The sequence below is a fragment of the Gymnoscopelus braueri genome (assembly GCF_963280865.1).
Source record: "Gymnoscopelus braueri genome assembly, chromosome: 17".
NCBI classification, from domain to species: Eukaryota; Metazoa; Chordata; class Actinopteri; order Myctophiformes; family Myctophidae; genus Gymnoscopelus; species Gymnoscopelus braueri.
This window is the reverse complement of record NC_137617.1, coordinates 12,583,815-12,602,279: the sequence shown is the minus strand read 5'-3', so window position 1 is coordinate 12,602,279 and position 18,465 is coordinate 12,583,815. Positions and strand designations below refer to the sequence as shown.

General features: G+C 43.9%; 2 protein-coding genes across 2 annotated transcripts; both read right to left on the bottom strand.

The window, feature by feature from the left end:
* Nucleotides 1-7,721: 7,721 nt before the first annotated feature.
* On the bottom strand, nucleotides 7,722-9,683 carry LOC308104961 (GTP-binding protein 1-like; the record flags this gene model as incomplete). The annotated part of the gene is made up of 1 exon (XM_080455599.1): nucleotides 7,722-9,683. One exon carries the CDS (start codon nucleotides 9,681-9,683, stop codon nucleotides 7,722-7,724), a length of 1,962 nt encoding a protein of 653 aa, XP_080311725.1.
* A 2,348-nt stretch (nucleotides 9,684-12,031) lies between these two features.
* LOC308104960 (clathrin heavy chain 1-like) lies at nucleotides 12,032-17,095 on the bottom strand (the record flags this gene model as incomplete). The annotated part of the gene is made up of 1 exon (XM_080455598.1): nucleotides 12,032-17,095. The coding sequence occupies exon 1, from the start codon at nucleotides 17,078-17,080 to the stop codon at nucleotides 12,032-12,034; it is 5,049 nt and encodes a 1,682-aa protein (XP_080311724.1). The 5' UTR covers nucleotides 17,081-17,095.
* Nucleotides 17,096-18,465: the final 1,370 nt, after the last annotated feature.

The window sequence follows — 18,465 nt, the reverse complement described above, 5'->3', positions numbered from 1 at the left end:
AATTTTAACAATTTCTGTACACTTTTTTGAAAAAAATCTTCCTCCTAATAATACCTGATGATTATGTTTTAGGGGGGGAAAAAATCACTGAAAATCACGGCACCCAGTCTTTAAAGTACCAAAAAGTACAAAAAAATTGAAAATTGCAGATCTACAAGCTCACAACATGTCGTGATGCGTATGTATATACATTATGCCTACTGCATGTATAAAATAGGGCTAAAGAGGTTAATGTATGTTTTATAATATTACAATTTATATCTGCAAAGTAACTAGTAACTAAAGTTTTCAAATAATTGTAGTTGAGTAAAAGTACAATATTTGCCTCTGAGATGCAGTGGAGTAGAGGTAAAAGTACTGAAAACTGGAAGTACTCAAAATTGTACTTAAGTACAGTACTTGAGTAAATGCACTTAGTTACTTTCCACCACTGCTGAGCAGTGATGGCATCTTCCATGCCAGCGTGGCACAAGCAATAAGGTGGCTGTATGTGACTTGACTTCCTGGTTACTAGTAAACTTGTTGACATTATGAACTATGACAGAGAATGGAGCTTTTCACCTTATTGTGTTGAAGTTCAAACTGCTACAAACATCATATTAAGCAGTCCTTCACTTAACCTGTTCATTAAAACATGTATTGAAGTGAACCAAGGATAAAACACTGCACAGTGGTGGTGGACTATTCCAATATGTGGATTTCAAATGGCTATAGTTTTAAACTTCAAATGAATCACTTCATGTAAAAAGCTAAACATTAAACTCCAGCATTACTTTCTTCTTCTTATTTAGACTTTAAAGGTGGTGGGCGTCCATAAACATTGCATTATCGCCATCTACTGCACTGTAAGATCGTCACAGTGCAAACTCATCTCATTCCAAACATTGCCCATTCTATCAACCAGACCCAACTGAGTTGGTGTGAATCCTTCCCTCAGTGTACCATCCATCTTCTCCACTTACAACCGCACAGTTCAATAACCTCCTGGAGATATTTTTATCAGCTATATTACCTTTTCCCTCGGGTGTTTAGGGGCTCTGTATAGGTTCCTGCTGTACTGCTTTCATTGTTCCACCTCCAATCTCTTTACCGCTTCAGCATAGGACAGTCCCCTTCTTTTTTTATTATAATTATGAACCAAATGGACCCTTATGGGTCTGTAACTCAGAGAGTTAAATTAACTATTTTACAATATAAATGGGGGTCCCAGAGATAGAAATGCCATTAAATGGGGGTCCATAGCCTAATGCATGTCAAACTGGGGGTCCTTGATATTGAAATGGTTGAGAATCAGTATAGAGCCGTAAAAAGTCTTCTCTTATGGAGGTCCCTGGCATATCTTTTCAAATATGTCCGCGGGCTAGTAAGTGTCAATTTGGGCGTCATTGACATGAAGAAGTCTGATAACCACTGCTTCAGCACTCCTTCCCACATCTTTTTTCTCCTCTACAAACGGAAGCAACCTTTCAAAGGGCCTGACCCCAACATATACAATACATCCCAAATAGTCTCTCTGGATGACTCTGTAAGGGGTCAAACCCAGACCCAGCTCCCAGTCTCAGGGTGGAGGACACTCTAACAACAAGACCACTGAGCTGATTTAAATAAACCTCTGCATAACTCTACTAGAAAAGTGTGCTCCTCATGTGTACCAATCTGTATGAGTACCAAATTTGTAGGTGTAGTAGCAAAACGTGTGTTTTGAAGAAAACACAAAATGACAGAAAATGTAGTCTGGCACAAATGGCCAGGGCCTATATGGAAAGATGTGTCATGATCCAAGGAATAATGAAGAAAAAATATTTTGATTGCACAACCTATTGTTCAAGAGTTATAGGCGACAATGTGAAGTGGGCTTTTACAGCGCCACCATGAGGCCAATTTGAAAATAAATGGGTGGAGGTTCTTCCATGGCCTACTGAGAGTGTGCATGGAAAGATACATGCCTATTGTAGCTGCTCACAGACACACACACACACACACACACACACACACACACACACACACACACACACACACACACACACACACACACACAGACACAGACTGGAGTGAAAACATGAGACCGATTTGAAAAACGTGGCGTGTAGCGACTGTCTTGGCAGTATCAGAGAGATCACTCCAGTTTCCCAGACACACAGACATGAGAGCGAAAACATAATCTCCGTCCTGGCAGAGGTATAACAAATAGGCCCATATCTTAAAGATCTACAAGCAAAATGTATGCAACCAATCTGTCCCTTATGTGCTTTGTTGTGCTTCTGTGTTCAATCTGTCCACAGAGCCAGATTACTTCAGGCGCTGTATGAAAGAAGCAGACTGCAGGATTATGCAGGCTCAACCCAAGCTGATGACTGTTACCTGCTGCCAGACTGATCGCTGCAACTGAAGACTTGTTAAAGCGAACGTTTGTAACTCAAATCTTTGCTTCTGGGGTCCCTGGAACAAAATATTTTACAAATGTTCGCTTTAAAAAAATATTCAAAGATTTGCAAACATTTTCCAAGATTTTTCAAAAATAGCAGATATACAAGCTATTTTTGAATAGCCAAAGACATTTTTAATGACAGAGAAAATAGCAGATCTACTGTATAAGCGGAAAATAGCCGATCTACGATATTTTCAGCAATGACATGTAGGCCTATAGGGTGAAAACCGGAGGGTGCCAAGTATTGAGCCCTAAGGAACTCCGGTCAACTAAGTATACATTAGGTTTAAGTGCTTTTAAAACAAGTTATACTGTATGTGAAATAACATGATTCTGTTGCTTATTTGACCAGGCCTATTTTATTTAATCAGATCTAATATAAATAATATCACTTGAATATTTGTCAATAATTCTAGCAGGACCTACATGGGTTTGTGAGTTATTATGAAATAGGCAAAATATTTAAATGTTGTGTTATTTGATATTTTGATTTCACCCATTAACTCTGGATAAACCCTGTCTCTTTTTTGAATAAATAAACACTGTTTTACAAAATCTTTAAATACCGGTATATACAGTACTCACATTTCTTTCATGGTCTCATGTGAAAATAGCGGACCTACAAGCTCACAACTTGTCAGGTTATGATGTGTTCTGAGCTTGTGTTCCCTCCTAAAATGAGGAAAATAGGTATGCCAGGTTCAAAGTGGTTGAAGTGTCATCTGAAATATAAAAAGTGTGGCATGCTAAAATCCTCTCCTGATCCTGGCCTGCCCTCTGGTGGAATAAATTAGACACAGTCTTGCTTACTGACTGACAAATCAGAAAATAAGATCAAATCCCAGTCCCGAAGGCAGGCTGCGAACTGAGTGGAATGTTTAGGTAAAAACAAAGACTAATCCATGATTTAAATGATATAGGAACAAAAAGAGGTACTGCATATTGCTTACTATACAGTCAAATCCATTCCTCAGTGTTAACTTTATCCATTTGTAACTCAGAAAATGTTCTGTACCGTAATCTTATGCCTCCAAATTAATTGGACACAAGGAAAATGGACAACGTAATTTCAGGACTTGTCACAATCACCTGACCTTTCTGCACTATTTCATTTCTGAATAGACATTACCAATTAATGTCATGTCACTTTACTTGTCCCATTATCGTGGGAGTCATGTAGTGGGAATTTCACTACAGGTTGAACACGCTATTCGGAAATGAAATTCAGTGCTATTCACCGTGTCTCTCTTCCACTTTGATCTTTTTAATCAAAGACAACACAAGGGGCTGCATGTTCTCTCATGTATTTTGCCCATTTGTTCCATTCTACACCCTCTGAGTGAAATGAACACTAATACGGTGTATCCTCAGGATACACAGTAGGCTATAGTGATATAATAGCATACTATCCTGGCCAGAACACACAGCATGTCAGTCACAGACTAGTGCATTGAAACAAAGCCTGGTTATAGCAAGGCTAATCACAGCGAGACAGGTGTGCCTCTGTGGACTCCAGGGAGACTAGCTGTGCTTTAGGGCAGGGGGGTCTTCAATGTTTTTCAGGCAAAGGACCCCTTAGCTGAGAGAGACAAAGCAGGGACCCCTACTACATATTGTATAAAATGTATGTTGCATATAAAAAAAATTCATACTGTAGATTTCATAGATAGCTTCATAGACTTGTTTGACAGCACTGTCATCGGTGTTGTGTAAATTAATGTTTTCTTTTGTTTCTTTGTTTACAAATTATCTTTTCTATTAATTCATTGGATTCAGGTTAATGTCACATAAAACCCTCAATACTTAGGGAACTTGACTTTTGGCTCTGTACAATGTGTCACAGCACGACCCAGAATAGAGATGCTATAGGGTTCAAGTGGTTAATGTAAAAAAATAAGTTCTTATTATCGCACAAAGATTTGGCTGCCCCCCTGTAGTAACATTGAGGACCCCCCCCCCCTGTTGAAGACCCATGCTTTAGGGCACAGATAATGGGCATCCTAACTAACAAACTAATAAACAAAATGTTCTACCACTTCAGTTTGTTGCCCTCACAACCATCATTTCTGCATTATGAAGCTTGCTGGTGTCACTCGAACCCCATGCCTGATATCTTATATCTTTCCATGTATCATGTTCCCACTCTAGTGCCCCCTGGCAGCTGCCACTTTCTCTAATGCTGGCGTAGGTGCTGCGGACCGGTGACAGAGGTGAGGTGATAGAGGCAACCGTGTCCCTGATCACCTGCTTTCAACAGTCGATATGGGGTTCATTGGGTTCAGGCAAGGGTGGCTGCTAACAGTATGGTGTAGGTCATTAGATACCCACACCTGCTGCACACCCTAGGCTCCACCACTGGAAAGTTCACCAGGGTGTACCCACTACCCAGGCTAAGGTCTTGTTAATAAACTGGGGTCACTATTTTGGTCATCTCATTATAGCCCATTATATTTTTTTGGTTTAATGGTTAAAAAATCGACACACCTACATCTAACACATAATAATAATAATATTAAAGCTTTATTTATGTAGCACCTTTCGAAACAACGTTACAAAGTGCTTCACATATATAAAATACATCATACAGTAGGAGAGCAGAAAAATATGAAAACATTAAAAGCAAAAACAGAAAAAAGAAATTATGCAGAAATACAGTAGGACACAATGGGTAAAAGTCTTTAGGTAATAAAAGCGACTCTATATCCATTATCAATTTTAGTAGCTGCAGCCTGCAGCTGTGTTTCAAGGAGTTTTATTGTCATTCCATACAGGTACAGAACAACAATTTGTTACCTAGGTCCTGGTCATGGCAGAATAAATCACACCTAAACACAACATAAAAACCTCTAATAAAACCTACAGTATAGTGCAAATAAAACAATTGCACTTGCCCACTAAAATTGCACTTGCCCACTAAAACAATGCAATAGGAACAACAGTATATTAAAAAACATAAAAAAAACTGATCAGATCACTAGTGCAATGATCACAGTTCAAGGTCTAGAGTTCATAACTCTCACAGCTACAGGGAAGAAGCTATTCTTTAGCCTGGTGGTTCTGGCCTTAATACTACACAGCCCGAATGGAGGGGGGGTCAAACAGACTGTGGCATCGTTCATGATGCTCGTAGCCTTTTTCCTGCACCTGCTGGTGTAGATGTCACTGATGGCATCTATTTATTGCAGTTTTTTTCTCACATAAGGTATTTTTCAATGAATAATAAAAACAGGATTTTAACAGATGAAAGAAATACCACAAAACAAAGTATAAAAACAAAGAACAAGAAACAAGAAACAAACCAAAGGCATACATAACAAACCAACATCATACACAACATAACCAAACGACACACAAAAACATAAGGCTGATGGCGGCATACACCCAGAGGGCAAAACGAACAGCATCACAATCGACCACAATACAAAGTCATACAACAGGTATGACACCGGGGGGGCAGCACAGCACTGTGCTCACTCACTTCATCTCATCGAGCAGCCCAAGAATAGGTGCTCAATTCTTCTGAATACTCAACATGACACAGAATGATGAACTACCACAAAATTGACTACACAGGGGAGTAAATAGACACAGGGACTACAGACACAGGTGAATCAACTGACAATCAACAGAGGGATAGGCTGGGCCAAACTGGACAAGTGAATGTTTTTTTTTTTACCTTAACTACAGCAGGTCTCTTGGCATCAAAGCTGTAATAGAATAGAAGCAATAATGATGTGGTTAATTATTGTCTGAGTGGCTCATCTTCAGCAAATCAGCAATGGCAGCAACAAGCTTTCTCTATCCCCAGGGGTTCCTGCTGCCCCAGTCATCCCTTTTTTTTTATTTACAGTGTGGGTCTGGACTGGAATTCCTTGTGCCTGCCATTACACCATTGTTTTTTTCTTTCACATATGCTTTACACTTTTTGATATAGCGTATACCGTATTTCACTTTCATTTTATACAGCCCTTCCTCAGAGACAGAGTAGACAGAAATGGTGATCTTATAATGAGAATTAGTGAGGACTACCAACTATAGTACAGTAGATAAAGTAAGTATTAAAAAGTAGCTACAAATTACAAAGTAGTACATTTTCTTTTGTACAAAGTACAAATTGCAATATTGCCGTATTGACATTTTCCCCAAAACATCTATATGCCAATATTGAAAATAACAGATCTACTAGCTCACATCTGCTTTTTTCACTATTTGAAATAGGGCTTAAAGGACGACTTCACCCATTTTCCACTGCATATAATTGGTCCTCAGTAATGCTTATAATATTATGGTTCCATTTTTGTCTGTTCAATCTGTGTCTCAGAGGAGGGCTGTGGACAGTTCAGAAACCCGCCTACGACATCATCGTTAGGCAGATTTTTCTTTTCAAACAAGATTATAATTTTTTTGCACAGATTTTATTTGTATTTTTATGAATGCGAGAACAATGGCTTTCATTATAGCGTGCTAACTTTCCAGGAATAGAAAGCCTGCAGTTGCTATTAGCTCGATGATGTCACTCGTAGGCGGGTTTCTGATAATTTATAATGTCCCTTTCAGAGGAAATCGAAAGCACAATTGTTTGTCTTTGAAATGTAGTGGAGTGAGTGAAGTATCCGCCCCCCACAAAAAAACAAAAAACTCGAGTAAATTAAGATACTCAAAAAATGCACTTAAGTAGGCCTACAGTACTCAAGCAAATGTATACTGTGTCCACCACTGGTAGCATGTGACGTTTTGAGTGATGAGAATTATTTCCACAAAAATCCATGGACAGGAAACTAACTGTGGTTGTCACATCTCAATCTCAATTCATTTAATTAAAATGCATTAATCTTCACTACTTTATTAATCAATCTAGCTTTTTCAGACAGGTCCTTCATGATGTTTTATTTCCTGCAAATGTGGCTGGCTGTTAAGTGAAAGTCTTTCTTTTGTATCAATTTGTCGAGGGAGAAAAAAAAGTTTTCTCATTGTGGGATTTTGGGGCGATAGGTTATTATTATTTTTTACTGCAAGGTTATTACAGGTATTACAAGTGGTTATATATCAATTTAAATAAGATTGTAATGAAAATATAACATTAATATAAAAAAATATATTGTAAAAAAATGCCATGGCATTTTTTCTTTAAAACCTTCAAAAATCATTCAAATAATTATGCTCTGAGACGTAGTCAACTTGTCTGACACACGGCCAACTTAACACGACAGCCCGCTGTGTTTAAGTTGTCCGCTTAAGTTGTCCGCTTAAGTTGTCCGCTTAAGTTGTCCGTTAAGTACGGCGGCAAGCGCTTTCAAGATTTACATGTGGGCCCTGATCCAGAAAGGGGAGTGCCGTCTCCTTCTGCATCTAAAGCTGTGGAGCTGTGAGCAGCATTTAGGGCTTTCTCGCTGTCCCACTGGGCTCCTCTATTTCTACGCCTTCTTGATCTATACCTCCTCCAGTAGCCAGACTCCTCATTGGCTGCAGTGCCTTCCGTAGAGGCCTCCTTGTTGCTCTGCATCTTGGCTTGCCGATTCTTTGCTGCTGCCGGAATGCTGCTCCCCAGGAGCAACTTGGTGATGGTGCCAACAGCTTTTGTACGACCGTCCCTGAACACCAGCCTTTTTCCACAGTGAAGATACTCGGGGGTCTTGACGAAGCGTAAACGGACGGTGGCCTTGTCTCCTGTCCGTAGACAGTCTTTGCTCATTGACAGGATGGCCGCCGTCTGCCTGATGCCGCCGCAGTGGACCATAGCCTGGTATCTTGGACATATCGTGGTGGGGTGGTGAAGGACTAGGACCTCAGCCTCAAACTCCCAGGTGGCCTCTGGAGTTAGCTTGGGGGAGATCAAAACCATGCCTTTCCTTATGGATGAACGGTCGGTCTTTTTGAGAACGAAGGAGGCCGTTTGACCTCCACGGATCTCTGTAACGGTCATCCTCTTGCGGTGGATGGATTTCACAACAGTGGAGTTGAAGGTGCCGTTCCAGTCTGGGCCTAACAGCAGTGTATCGTTGAGGCGAATCAGCCCACACAACACGATCCCTGAGACTACTGTGCCCACACCTGGAACCGAGTACGTGTCGTCGATCTGGAACTCGGCAGGTTTCTCATCGCTGTAGGAGATCCTGGGGGAGAGCAGATTGAGGAACATCTTCAACAGGTCCACGTTCTCCCCCGTAACATTGGAGATCTGGAAGATTGGACACATCCTCTCGGAGCTGAAGTTGGAGGCTGTGACGATGACGTCATCCTTGTTCTGGACGAGCACAGGGATTTTTCTGCAGCCTGGCGACTTTAATAACCTCTGTATTAACTTCAGCGTCTCTTTTAGGATGTTGGCTGGACACATGTCTATCTTAGTGACCACTACAAACACAGGCACGTTGAGGGCAAGCGCCAGGCCTAGATGCTCTTTGGTCATGCCAACAATGCCAGCATTACTGCCAACAACAAGCATACAGAAGTCAGGCATGTGCCCCGTCATGCCAAAGATGGTGGTCTTGAGGTATTTGTTGTGGCCAGCGAGGTCGATGAAGGTGATGACCTTGGATGACTTCTCGCAGATCTTTGTCCAGTCCGAGTTGCCCCCGTGGCTGTCCATCTTATTCACCACCTGTCCCTCTTGGTCAAAGCCTAGGATGTCCATGCCCACACTGCTGGTCCTGCCACTCTCCATTTCATGTTTGTGTCTGAAGAGCTTCTGGCGGGCGAAGCCCCTGCTATTGTCCAGCTCGCCATGGGTCAACACCCCCAGGAGTGTGCTCTTACCGGCGTCCACATTCCCCACCGCCGCTACCCTGACTTCCAGGAAGTCCTGTTTGCCCACTCGCTGACGGATCAGGTAGTCTCGTACCCATCCCCCGCTGTCTGTCCGTTCCCTCAGGAGGATCAGGTCGGCCTCGATCTGCTCACAGAGCGAGCGCACCGTGGCCACCGAAGCCTCCATGTTCTTATTGTCAAGGCCGTAGTCACCACCATCTGAGCCCACTCCCACGACATAGATTGTCTCCCCGCATCCTTCATCCATCCGATCCCTTAGTTGCCGTAATAGCAAGTCATACTGTTTCTCTGTTGGGCTGACCATAACCAGCTTATTACTGTAGTCTAAACGATCAGCAGTGTATTCGGTTTTGGTACACTCGCCATCCTCAAATATTTCTCCAATGGATGTGTCATTCACATGGTCTGGAGAAAACATGGAAGCTGGCACTATGGACTCGGCTGCACCAGGACCTAAACCAGGGTCTGTCGGTGTTAACGACGCCATTGTACAGTGTTGGCAACTAATTCTCAGGGGACGTTGATACACAGTTTACATTTATTATTTATATTTTATTACATTCGTCGGCTTGTGTGAAAGTGCATGAAGTATTAATTATGTATTGTAATTTTCTGACAAAACATTAGATTTTATACATACACGATTGTAAATACGATATTGTGATGTCATTGCATGATGATGTCATCTATATATGTGTGTGTCTGTCCCCTTTATGCCCATATATGGAGATCCCCAAACTCTTCCAAGCTGATTGGTTGAAACCACAACCACAAATATAAAGGACCACAATGGAAACAAGCTCTCAATGATTTTGTTTTTGTCTTACTTGTTATGTATATGCATTTTTTGGTCAATAAAAACATAGCTAAATCAATCTGTGAGGATTTGGAACCCTCAAAATACAAACAGGGGTGGACGCTTCAGATGCATGAGGAAAATCTAAATGTATTGAAACACAAAAACTGAACAGAAAAATCTAAAAAGCCCACAAGATATCACAAAAAGCCAAAAAACAACACAGTTATTTCTAAAATAAGCTAAAGTCACACAGTTACAAAGTACCTTCAAAAACCTAATGTCGAACACTAACTGGTGAGAGACACAAGTTGTACCTGACTCAACAGGGTTTAAATACACAAACAAATCGAAGCAATGACAATGAAACAATTAAACTTGGAAACTGCTCGAACGATCGGCAACACATTTCTTGTGTGTGCTGCTACTAAGCAAAGGAAGCGCCTTCACATATTCAGTATGTTTATAGTTTTTTTTTTTTATTATTTTGAACTGGAACAATGCCCATATGGAGTCATACTGTACATCATAGATACATTACATATGACTGATGACATGATGTCATAGTTTGGGCATGTGACAAAGATACCCCAAAGGAGTGGGATTAGTTTATTATTATTGTTTATTATAACATGTTTAATGTTACTGCTTAGCCATATTCAGATCGTTTTATGGCGTTCGTGGCTCCTTGTACTCTTACTGAGTCTGAGTGCTCTTGTTGAGCACATTCACCTGCTGCTGCAGTCAGCCAACAATGATTGCTGCATGTGCTGAGCCAGACATTTTGAAAATAGTTTTAATTTAAGAAGTTTTTTGATTTTCTTCTTTTTATTGTTTACCACAATAGACCCTTTTCATGGCAAAATCATGGTCGGACGCCTTTCAAGTTACAACCGTGACACCGTGACACACACACACACACACACACACACACACACACACACATTTATAGAAGGATTTACATTTACATTTCTCCACAAATAAATGACCTGCAACTTAGAAGTGCCTGTTAAAAGCAAGACAAATATTCTACAATAGTTGTTTTTCTTTTTTATTTACATTAACTCCGTTCCAAAAGACTTTTGGGATTGAGTGTAGGAGCTACATCTAATTTGGAGCTTCCTAAAGGAGAGCCAATGATGCCTATTCTTTGAACAAAGCTGAAAGTTCCTGTGTAAACCAAGGTGCAACTCTGTCAGATACTAAACTTCTTAAAAGGTTGAATGCTTATTAACAAATGAAAGGAAAAAAAGTTTAACTACAATGTGTGCATGTCTGCGAGCCGAGGTGGATTTATGCATGCATTTGTACGTGTGAATATTTTTCACATTTTGTGAATTCATGACAAAAATTGTGAAGCATCGTAGAATCAAATTGTTGAATCAAGCAGTTGAATCGTAATCAAATCAAATCAAAGACTCACATCTCTACGGGTGATGCAGAATGAACATCTTATACGTACCTACTCAGGCAATCAGGCATTGTGCTGTGACTTCAGAGTTTAATGACCATATTTGATCCAGACAGTTGTGCTGATGGACCCTCCATATTTCTCATAGTGCCAGTACGCAGAAGAGATATGGTGCTGATCAGTCTGTCAGTTTGTGGGATTCGCTCAGATTCGACAGACACAGAGAGACTTCTGGATGGATTTATGGATGGATGGTTAGCCTCTTCAGAGCCACACAGTAAAATTACTTGTGACTATCTGCTTAAATATCTTTTGAGAAAGAGAAATAAAATTCTAAGAGTCCTTCATGACAGTTTCAAAAGAAAAAAAAAGTTAGAATAAATAAAATAAAACTTTTTGTTGGAAGGGTGCATACAGTAGAATATAATGATGGGCTGGTGAAGGACTGTGGGATAGATGGACGGATTCTCCAGCCTATATAATGTGGCCTTTAACGGTGATTTATACTGAAAAGTATAAATCCCCTATGGCACACCCCAGTGAATTATACAGAAAAGTATAAATCAGAGCTTGTAGATCTGCTGTTGTTGGTGCGCAGGACGGCTCGCAACCAGGTATAAATCCGGCATTACATGCCAAAACCGAAGCCTGGCTTGGTGGAGAGCTGGGCACTTGCTTGGAAAGCATAGCTGTAGGGCTGCAAAGGAAAGCTGAGGGGCTGCTGTGGGGCCATGGGCACACTGGGGCCTGCTGCCAGCATCAGCTGGGGCGTGCCATAGACCATCGGCTGTGTCTTTGTAGCCTGCTCCTCCTCTTTCCTTAGGGCCTCTGAGGTTTCTAACTTGTCGACCTTGCAGAGGTACTCCCTCATGACCTGGATGAAATATGGCATACAAAAGTCCATGATGCTGTGCCTCCATGCCATCTCCAGCACCACGTCAGGCCGCATCAGGTCGTAGCAGGTGAAGAGGCATGCAGCGAAACACTCCTTCTTGTCCTCCCGTACAAACCAGGCCAGCAGCTCCTCCGCCAAATCTGTGTCCTTGGACTCTGATGTGTACAAAATGGCATCCTTGTAGAGTTTGTCCTTCTTGCAGAGCTCCACGCTCTGCTTCCAGCGGTTGCTGCTCTTGAAGAGGTAGGCGGAAATTCTCCTGAACTCAATCAGCTCGTGCTTCTCCAAGCGTTGGGCCAGCGAAATGTTGTCAACGTTGTCGTAGGTATCTATTGATGTCCTCAGTGCCCGATAGTCCTCCTCTGCGATGAACAGGTTGTTAAGTGCTTCATTGATATATTTATTGTTGTGGTTCTGTAATGACCACAGGTAGGGCTTGACTAGAGGCAGCTGTTTCACCTTGGTGAAGATGTTGACGACACGGGAGTGGTCCAGACTGGGGGACAGCACTATGAGCAAGTCATTCAGTAACAAAGGCTTTAACTCCAAATAGAATTGGATTGCTTTATAGTACATCTCCACGTTGGCCACCTTGGTGATTATGTCCTTAAACTGTCCCTCCCTCCACGCGTCTGTTGGATGGTTTATCATGGTGATGATGGCATTGTCAAACTCCTCATACTTGTCATACAGGAAGACCAGCTCAGCCCACAGGTGGGCCTGCTCAGCTGCCCGCAGCACCTTGGGAATGTTGATGCGGGACCAGAAGAACTCCAAGTGCTCCCGCATCTTCTGGGGCTTGAACTTTGAGTAGAGAATTGCCAGCTCTGTGAACATGCCCATGTGAGCACGCTCAAGCCCGAGCGCAGCCTCCAACATGGTGATCAGCTCCTTGAAGTAGCCACAGCCCTGGTAGTATTTGATGAGGTCCTCCAACTCGTCGGCATGAACCACAACATGGAGGCCACACATCTGTGCTAGTCTGAACTCCTTTCCATGTACGCAGGAAAAGCACACCTCCTTCCAGGTGCGGGTGCTGTTGGCCTTTCGGGCCCCATCCACGGCCGCCTGGTACTCGCCCAAGTGCACCAGAGTCAAGGCTAGCTGCCCAAAGTTGGAAGCATTGCTGTACAGCAATTTTGCTGCCTCATACATTTTCTCATCATAACACCGGTCACCAACCTGCTGGATGTGGCCATTGTTGGGTCCGTTGATGAATTCTTCCAGTTCAGCCAGACGTTTGGTCTTGGCCAGGGCAAAGATCAGCTCCGTGTCCACATAGGACTCTCGGGCCTTTTTACGGGCCATCTGTAGGAACTTAACCAAGTCCTCCCAGTTACCGTTTTGATCGGCAGCCTGTACCACCTCCATGTATGCAGAGGGGTCGTTGCCTTTGAAGAAGGAGTCAATGGCTTCCTTGACCAGACCCTTCTGCAGCTGAGCCTTAGCCAACTGGCTCCACACAGCTGGCTCATTGCAGCGTTCTGCAAATTCATATGCCCGATCCAAGTTCCCAATATGATTGATCAGCACTTGCATGGCAGAGGTGTTAACGTTGAACTTCTTGAAGATGGCGAGGGCCTCTTCGAAGAGCTGGTTGTTGATGGCGATTTTGGCAACGTCTGGGGCATCATAGTTGTCCAGCTTGTTGATGTACTGCATCACGTGCGTAGGGTTGGCTTTGATTGCCGTCAGGATCAGCAGGTTCTGGAGGTTTCTATGATCATTGAAGACAGAGTTGTGCAACAACATTTTCTCCAGCAGCTCAATGAGTTCGTTGGGCAGGTCTGCGGTCATGAAAGCCCTGACTGTGACTGATACCTCCTCTGGGTCCTGGGTCTCCGACAGAGCTGTCTGCACCACCTGATCAATTAGTGGTCTTCTGAAGAGGTTGGTCTCCACCAGCACAGTGGCCCACAGCTCGGGGTCCTTGCGGTGCACAAGATAGCGAGACAGACTCTTGAAGAGGGAGTTCTCATTGCACACATTGATGAGTTCTTGGTCGCACTGTCCTCTCTTGTAGGCCACGTAGGCCAGGTGAGGGTCTCTTTTCTCACAATATTTGCCCACCATACGGCTGTTATAATAGGGGTTCTCCATGAGGAAGCACTCTGGGTTGTTGTTGCTGTCGATGTAGATCTTGGCCACGGCATTGTGGGTAGCTGGCTCCTCGCAGCCTTCATGGATACGACTCTCCAACCAGGGCAGGAGAAGATTCAGTCTGTTCCTCTTCTCCACCTCAGCCACCAGTTCATCAGTGGAGAACTGTCCTCTGACCCCCAGGATCAGACTTTTGATCACATCTTCAGAGCAGTCCACATCAAACAGACCTCCAATCACCACAGGTAGACGGCTGGGATTCACTTTCTGCACATAGAGCTCAATGTACTTCTGCAGGTTGTTGCGGTGGAGGTAGAGGACTAAGTCATGGACAAAGTCAAAGCGGTCGCAGACAATGATGAGTGGCTGCTGGTCGGTGAGCTTGGCCTCCTTGAGGAAGTTTTTTATGCGCTCTGGGTCGTAGAAGTTGCTCTCCTTACAGATACGCTCCACTTCTTTGATCTGGCCCGTCTTGCAGGCTGCCTGGATGTACTTGAATTGGACCTCTGGGTCCTGGCTGAAGTTCACAATGGAGCCCAGGAAGTAGAACATACCTTCAAAGCTCTTGAAGGACTCAAAGAGCTCTGTCAGTGACTGTGTGGAAAGCTGCTCGTGGTACATGGAGGCCACCTGGACACAGATCTGCAGGTTCTGGCGGATGTTTGCTGACAACATGGCCCTGAGACACTCCAGAGAGTATTCCACTGACAAGGTGCCAAAGAAGTTCACCAGCCACTCAGGGTTGAGCAAGTGTGTGTGCACTATGGTACGTTTGATGTCATACAGGTCAGTGTAGTTCTCAAGCGCCCTCTGCAGGAGACCAGCCTTCTCACACAGCTGGGCGATGTGGGCACGCTTGTAGTTGGTGAACATCTTGTTCCCCAGGATGGCATCAGCAACCTCAGGGGCATGCATCAGGTTCATCTCCAGCAGGCGAGTCTGCAGTAGGCCCTCTGTGGATCTGTCATTCTTCAGGGCATCCAGGAGGAAGGAGGTACACTGCTGTATCAAGTTGTACTCTGTGAACACATCCACAATCTGTGTGATGTCAGCCAGTGGCTCCTCGTCTTGGACCAACATCTGGGCGAACTGCAGGCCCCGCTCTGGATTAAGCAGCATCACATTCCTTAGCAGGAAGATCCAGTCTGGAGTGTAGACCACTTTCTTAGCATACAGGACAATCTTGGGGAACTGAAAAGTCTCAGCAAAGCACTGGATGACCTTGTTGGGGACATTAGCCCTCAGGTATACGCTGAGAGCCAAGGTGGTGTCCACTGTCTTCACAAGGTCACCCAGCTCCTCAGAGCACTCCAGCTTTTCTTCCTTCAGCCACTTCTCCAGCAGCTGCTTACGTCCTTGCAGGAGGACAGGCCGGCACAGCTCCAGGGACTCAAACTTGTTGAGCTGACCCTGGTCCAACAGGATGCCAAAGTACTGCAGCAAAGGAGTGGTCTGACCCGGCTGGGCCGGCACACTCTGGAAGCGGCAAATAGTGTCTGGGGTACGGAGGGTACCCTTTGGTGCATTGGCAGCCACTTTGGCTGCTTCAGAGTAGTTGCCACTGGCAAAAAGGTTGTTGAACTTGCTTGCAAAGAGCTCCTCTGCACCAGCCAAATTGTTGTGCACGGCTATGCGCAGAGCCAGGTCTGGGTTCTGCAGCACGTTGGTGATGTAAGGTATGATGTTCTCCTCCTCCACACACACTGACAGCACCTGTCCCTTCCTATTGACACCGATGATGCCGGCGGTCGCTTCATGCGGCGCAGTGACAAAGATAGTCTCGCTGCTAATACGGTTCATGTAGATGCAGGTTCCTGTCTCCAGGTCATTCAGGTGGATGTAGCCATATTTGGTGATTAGGAAAACCAAACCCTGCTTGGAACTTATTTGCATGGCTACTGGGAAGTCATTCTGAGCCTCTGGAGGGAAGAACACATCCACAGATTTCTTTGGAAAAGGTTGGTTGCCAATGGGAGGGGTTCCCACTTCAATGACGTGCAGCTTTCCTCCATCCTGCCCTCTGACGGCAAAGCAGAACAGGGTCGACTCTTCTGTGTTCCCCTCCATCTTAAACTGTGCAAAGCTGGCGGCGTGGCCTTCAATGTGCTGAAACACCTTCCTGTCTACAGAGTACAACTGCATGGCTCCCACCACACGATTCTGTTGGGCCGTGATTCCAACAAGCAGGAGCCACTTCTGCTTGGCATCCGTGCGGTAGTTGATGATCTGGCAACCCGCCAGGCTGGAGTGGCGGTCGAAGACTTTGATAGGCTGCAAGTCGCCTTCCATGTTCCAGTGGTAGACAGTGTTGTCAGTCACAAGTGCCACTGTGTTGATGGAGATCCACTTCCAGAAGGTCACATCATCTGTCATGGTGTGAGCCTTCATCCTCTTCTTCATCTCAATGTTGAAGATTTGAAGGTTTTTGCCAGCTTTAAGTGCAAGGACTTTGCTGGCGGGATTCATTATGGCGCTATCGGCGGAGATGGGCCTGCGGATGGGCGTGTTGGGGTCGGCCATGTCAATGATCACCACCTGGGCCTGCTCACCCACTTTCTCCCTGATGCAGATGAACTTGTCCGACTCCATCGTCAGGGTGCTGAAGCCAATGTTTGCCGGATTGATCCCCAGGTTTTGGAGCTGCAAGTGCTCCTGAAAGCGGATAGGCAGGATCTGAGCCATGGCAATTCCTTTACTTTCTTCTATTCTTCCTTCTATTGCTGATAAACTAGGGATCCTTCTCTCAGATCTAGACGGACAGACAGGGAACGGCTTGTCTGAATCCAAATAGGTAACTCCTGGATGTATAATATTTTAGTCGTATTTTTAAACATTTAGTTAATCATTTTGGATAGCATATTAACGACAACTGCCACTACATCAGCAATGTGCCATGCTTATATTTGTTTCAGGAAGGAAATGTCTCTTACATCATATCGAACTAGACAACCCTAGTCCAATCAGAGATGGACTCACCTTTATATGGCAATGAAGTGTCTACCTGAAGAAGGAAAGGGGTCTTTCATTTAAAAACTCAAATAGTTTTTAACTACCATGCACTACTACTAGCAGCGTGCACAGGAAAAGTATCGCTGAGCTAGATAGTTATCTCCTCTTTTGCTCTGCGGTTGAAGCTGGTATCACAGGCCTAACTCCCTAGCCCGAATCTTACAAGAAAAGCGCTAAGCCTGCCAGTTATTATTTTTATTATTTTTACAGTGTGGCTCTGTAGGAGGCAAGCCGTCTCTAAATGGTTTTGTCTGTCTGTCTGTCCGTCCGTCCGACTTTCCAGGGCTAATCTTACAAACCGCTGGACCAATCAGCAGCAACTTTCTTCCCAGTAGGCCAAGGGAGTACCTCTATAATTTTTTTCATTTTGTTCACATATGTTTTTGAAAATATCTAACTTTTAATTTAAAAATATACAATGGAAGTTAATGGGGCTCAGATCAGGCTGAAGCCGTGCCCAAATATGGAGTCATACTTCATAGATATGTCAGAGATAACTGACGTCTCAGACTGACCACATGAAGTCTGAGATCCACATGGGAGCCATGCCATTATTGGACCCGGTTTTGTTTTCTCAAATCAATGACTGGAGAAAAACCAATCAATATGATCTACACCAGTGTTTCCTAAACAATGGATCGGGACCCATTATTATGGGTAGCGAAAAAAACAATTATTTCATTAGAATAAAAAATATATTTTTCAGAAAAAAGAAAAAAAAAGAATCATGGAAATAGCAGATCTACAAGCTCACAACGCATTGCATCGCACCATCGTTTTATCAGCATACACCTAACTGCAAGCATTTTTGCCTAGCATGTCGAATACTTAAGTCCAGGCCAAGAATTCCCCCCAGTAGTCCAGAGCTAGCTCTGAAAGGCTCTTACCAAGTTGCACAGAAGGCTTAAAAAAAAAGTTTAATATGCACCAGTTTTTTTTACTCTTATGTATTTGGGGTCCCCACTTCGTCTCTCCCTCTCAGGGGTCCTTGGCCTGCAAACATTGAAGGCCCCTGGTCTATGCGATGGGTGTTCAACAGGGGGTCCGCAACCCCTAGG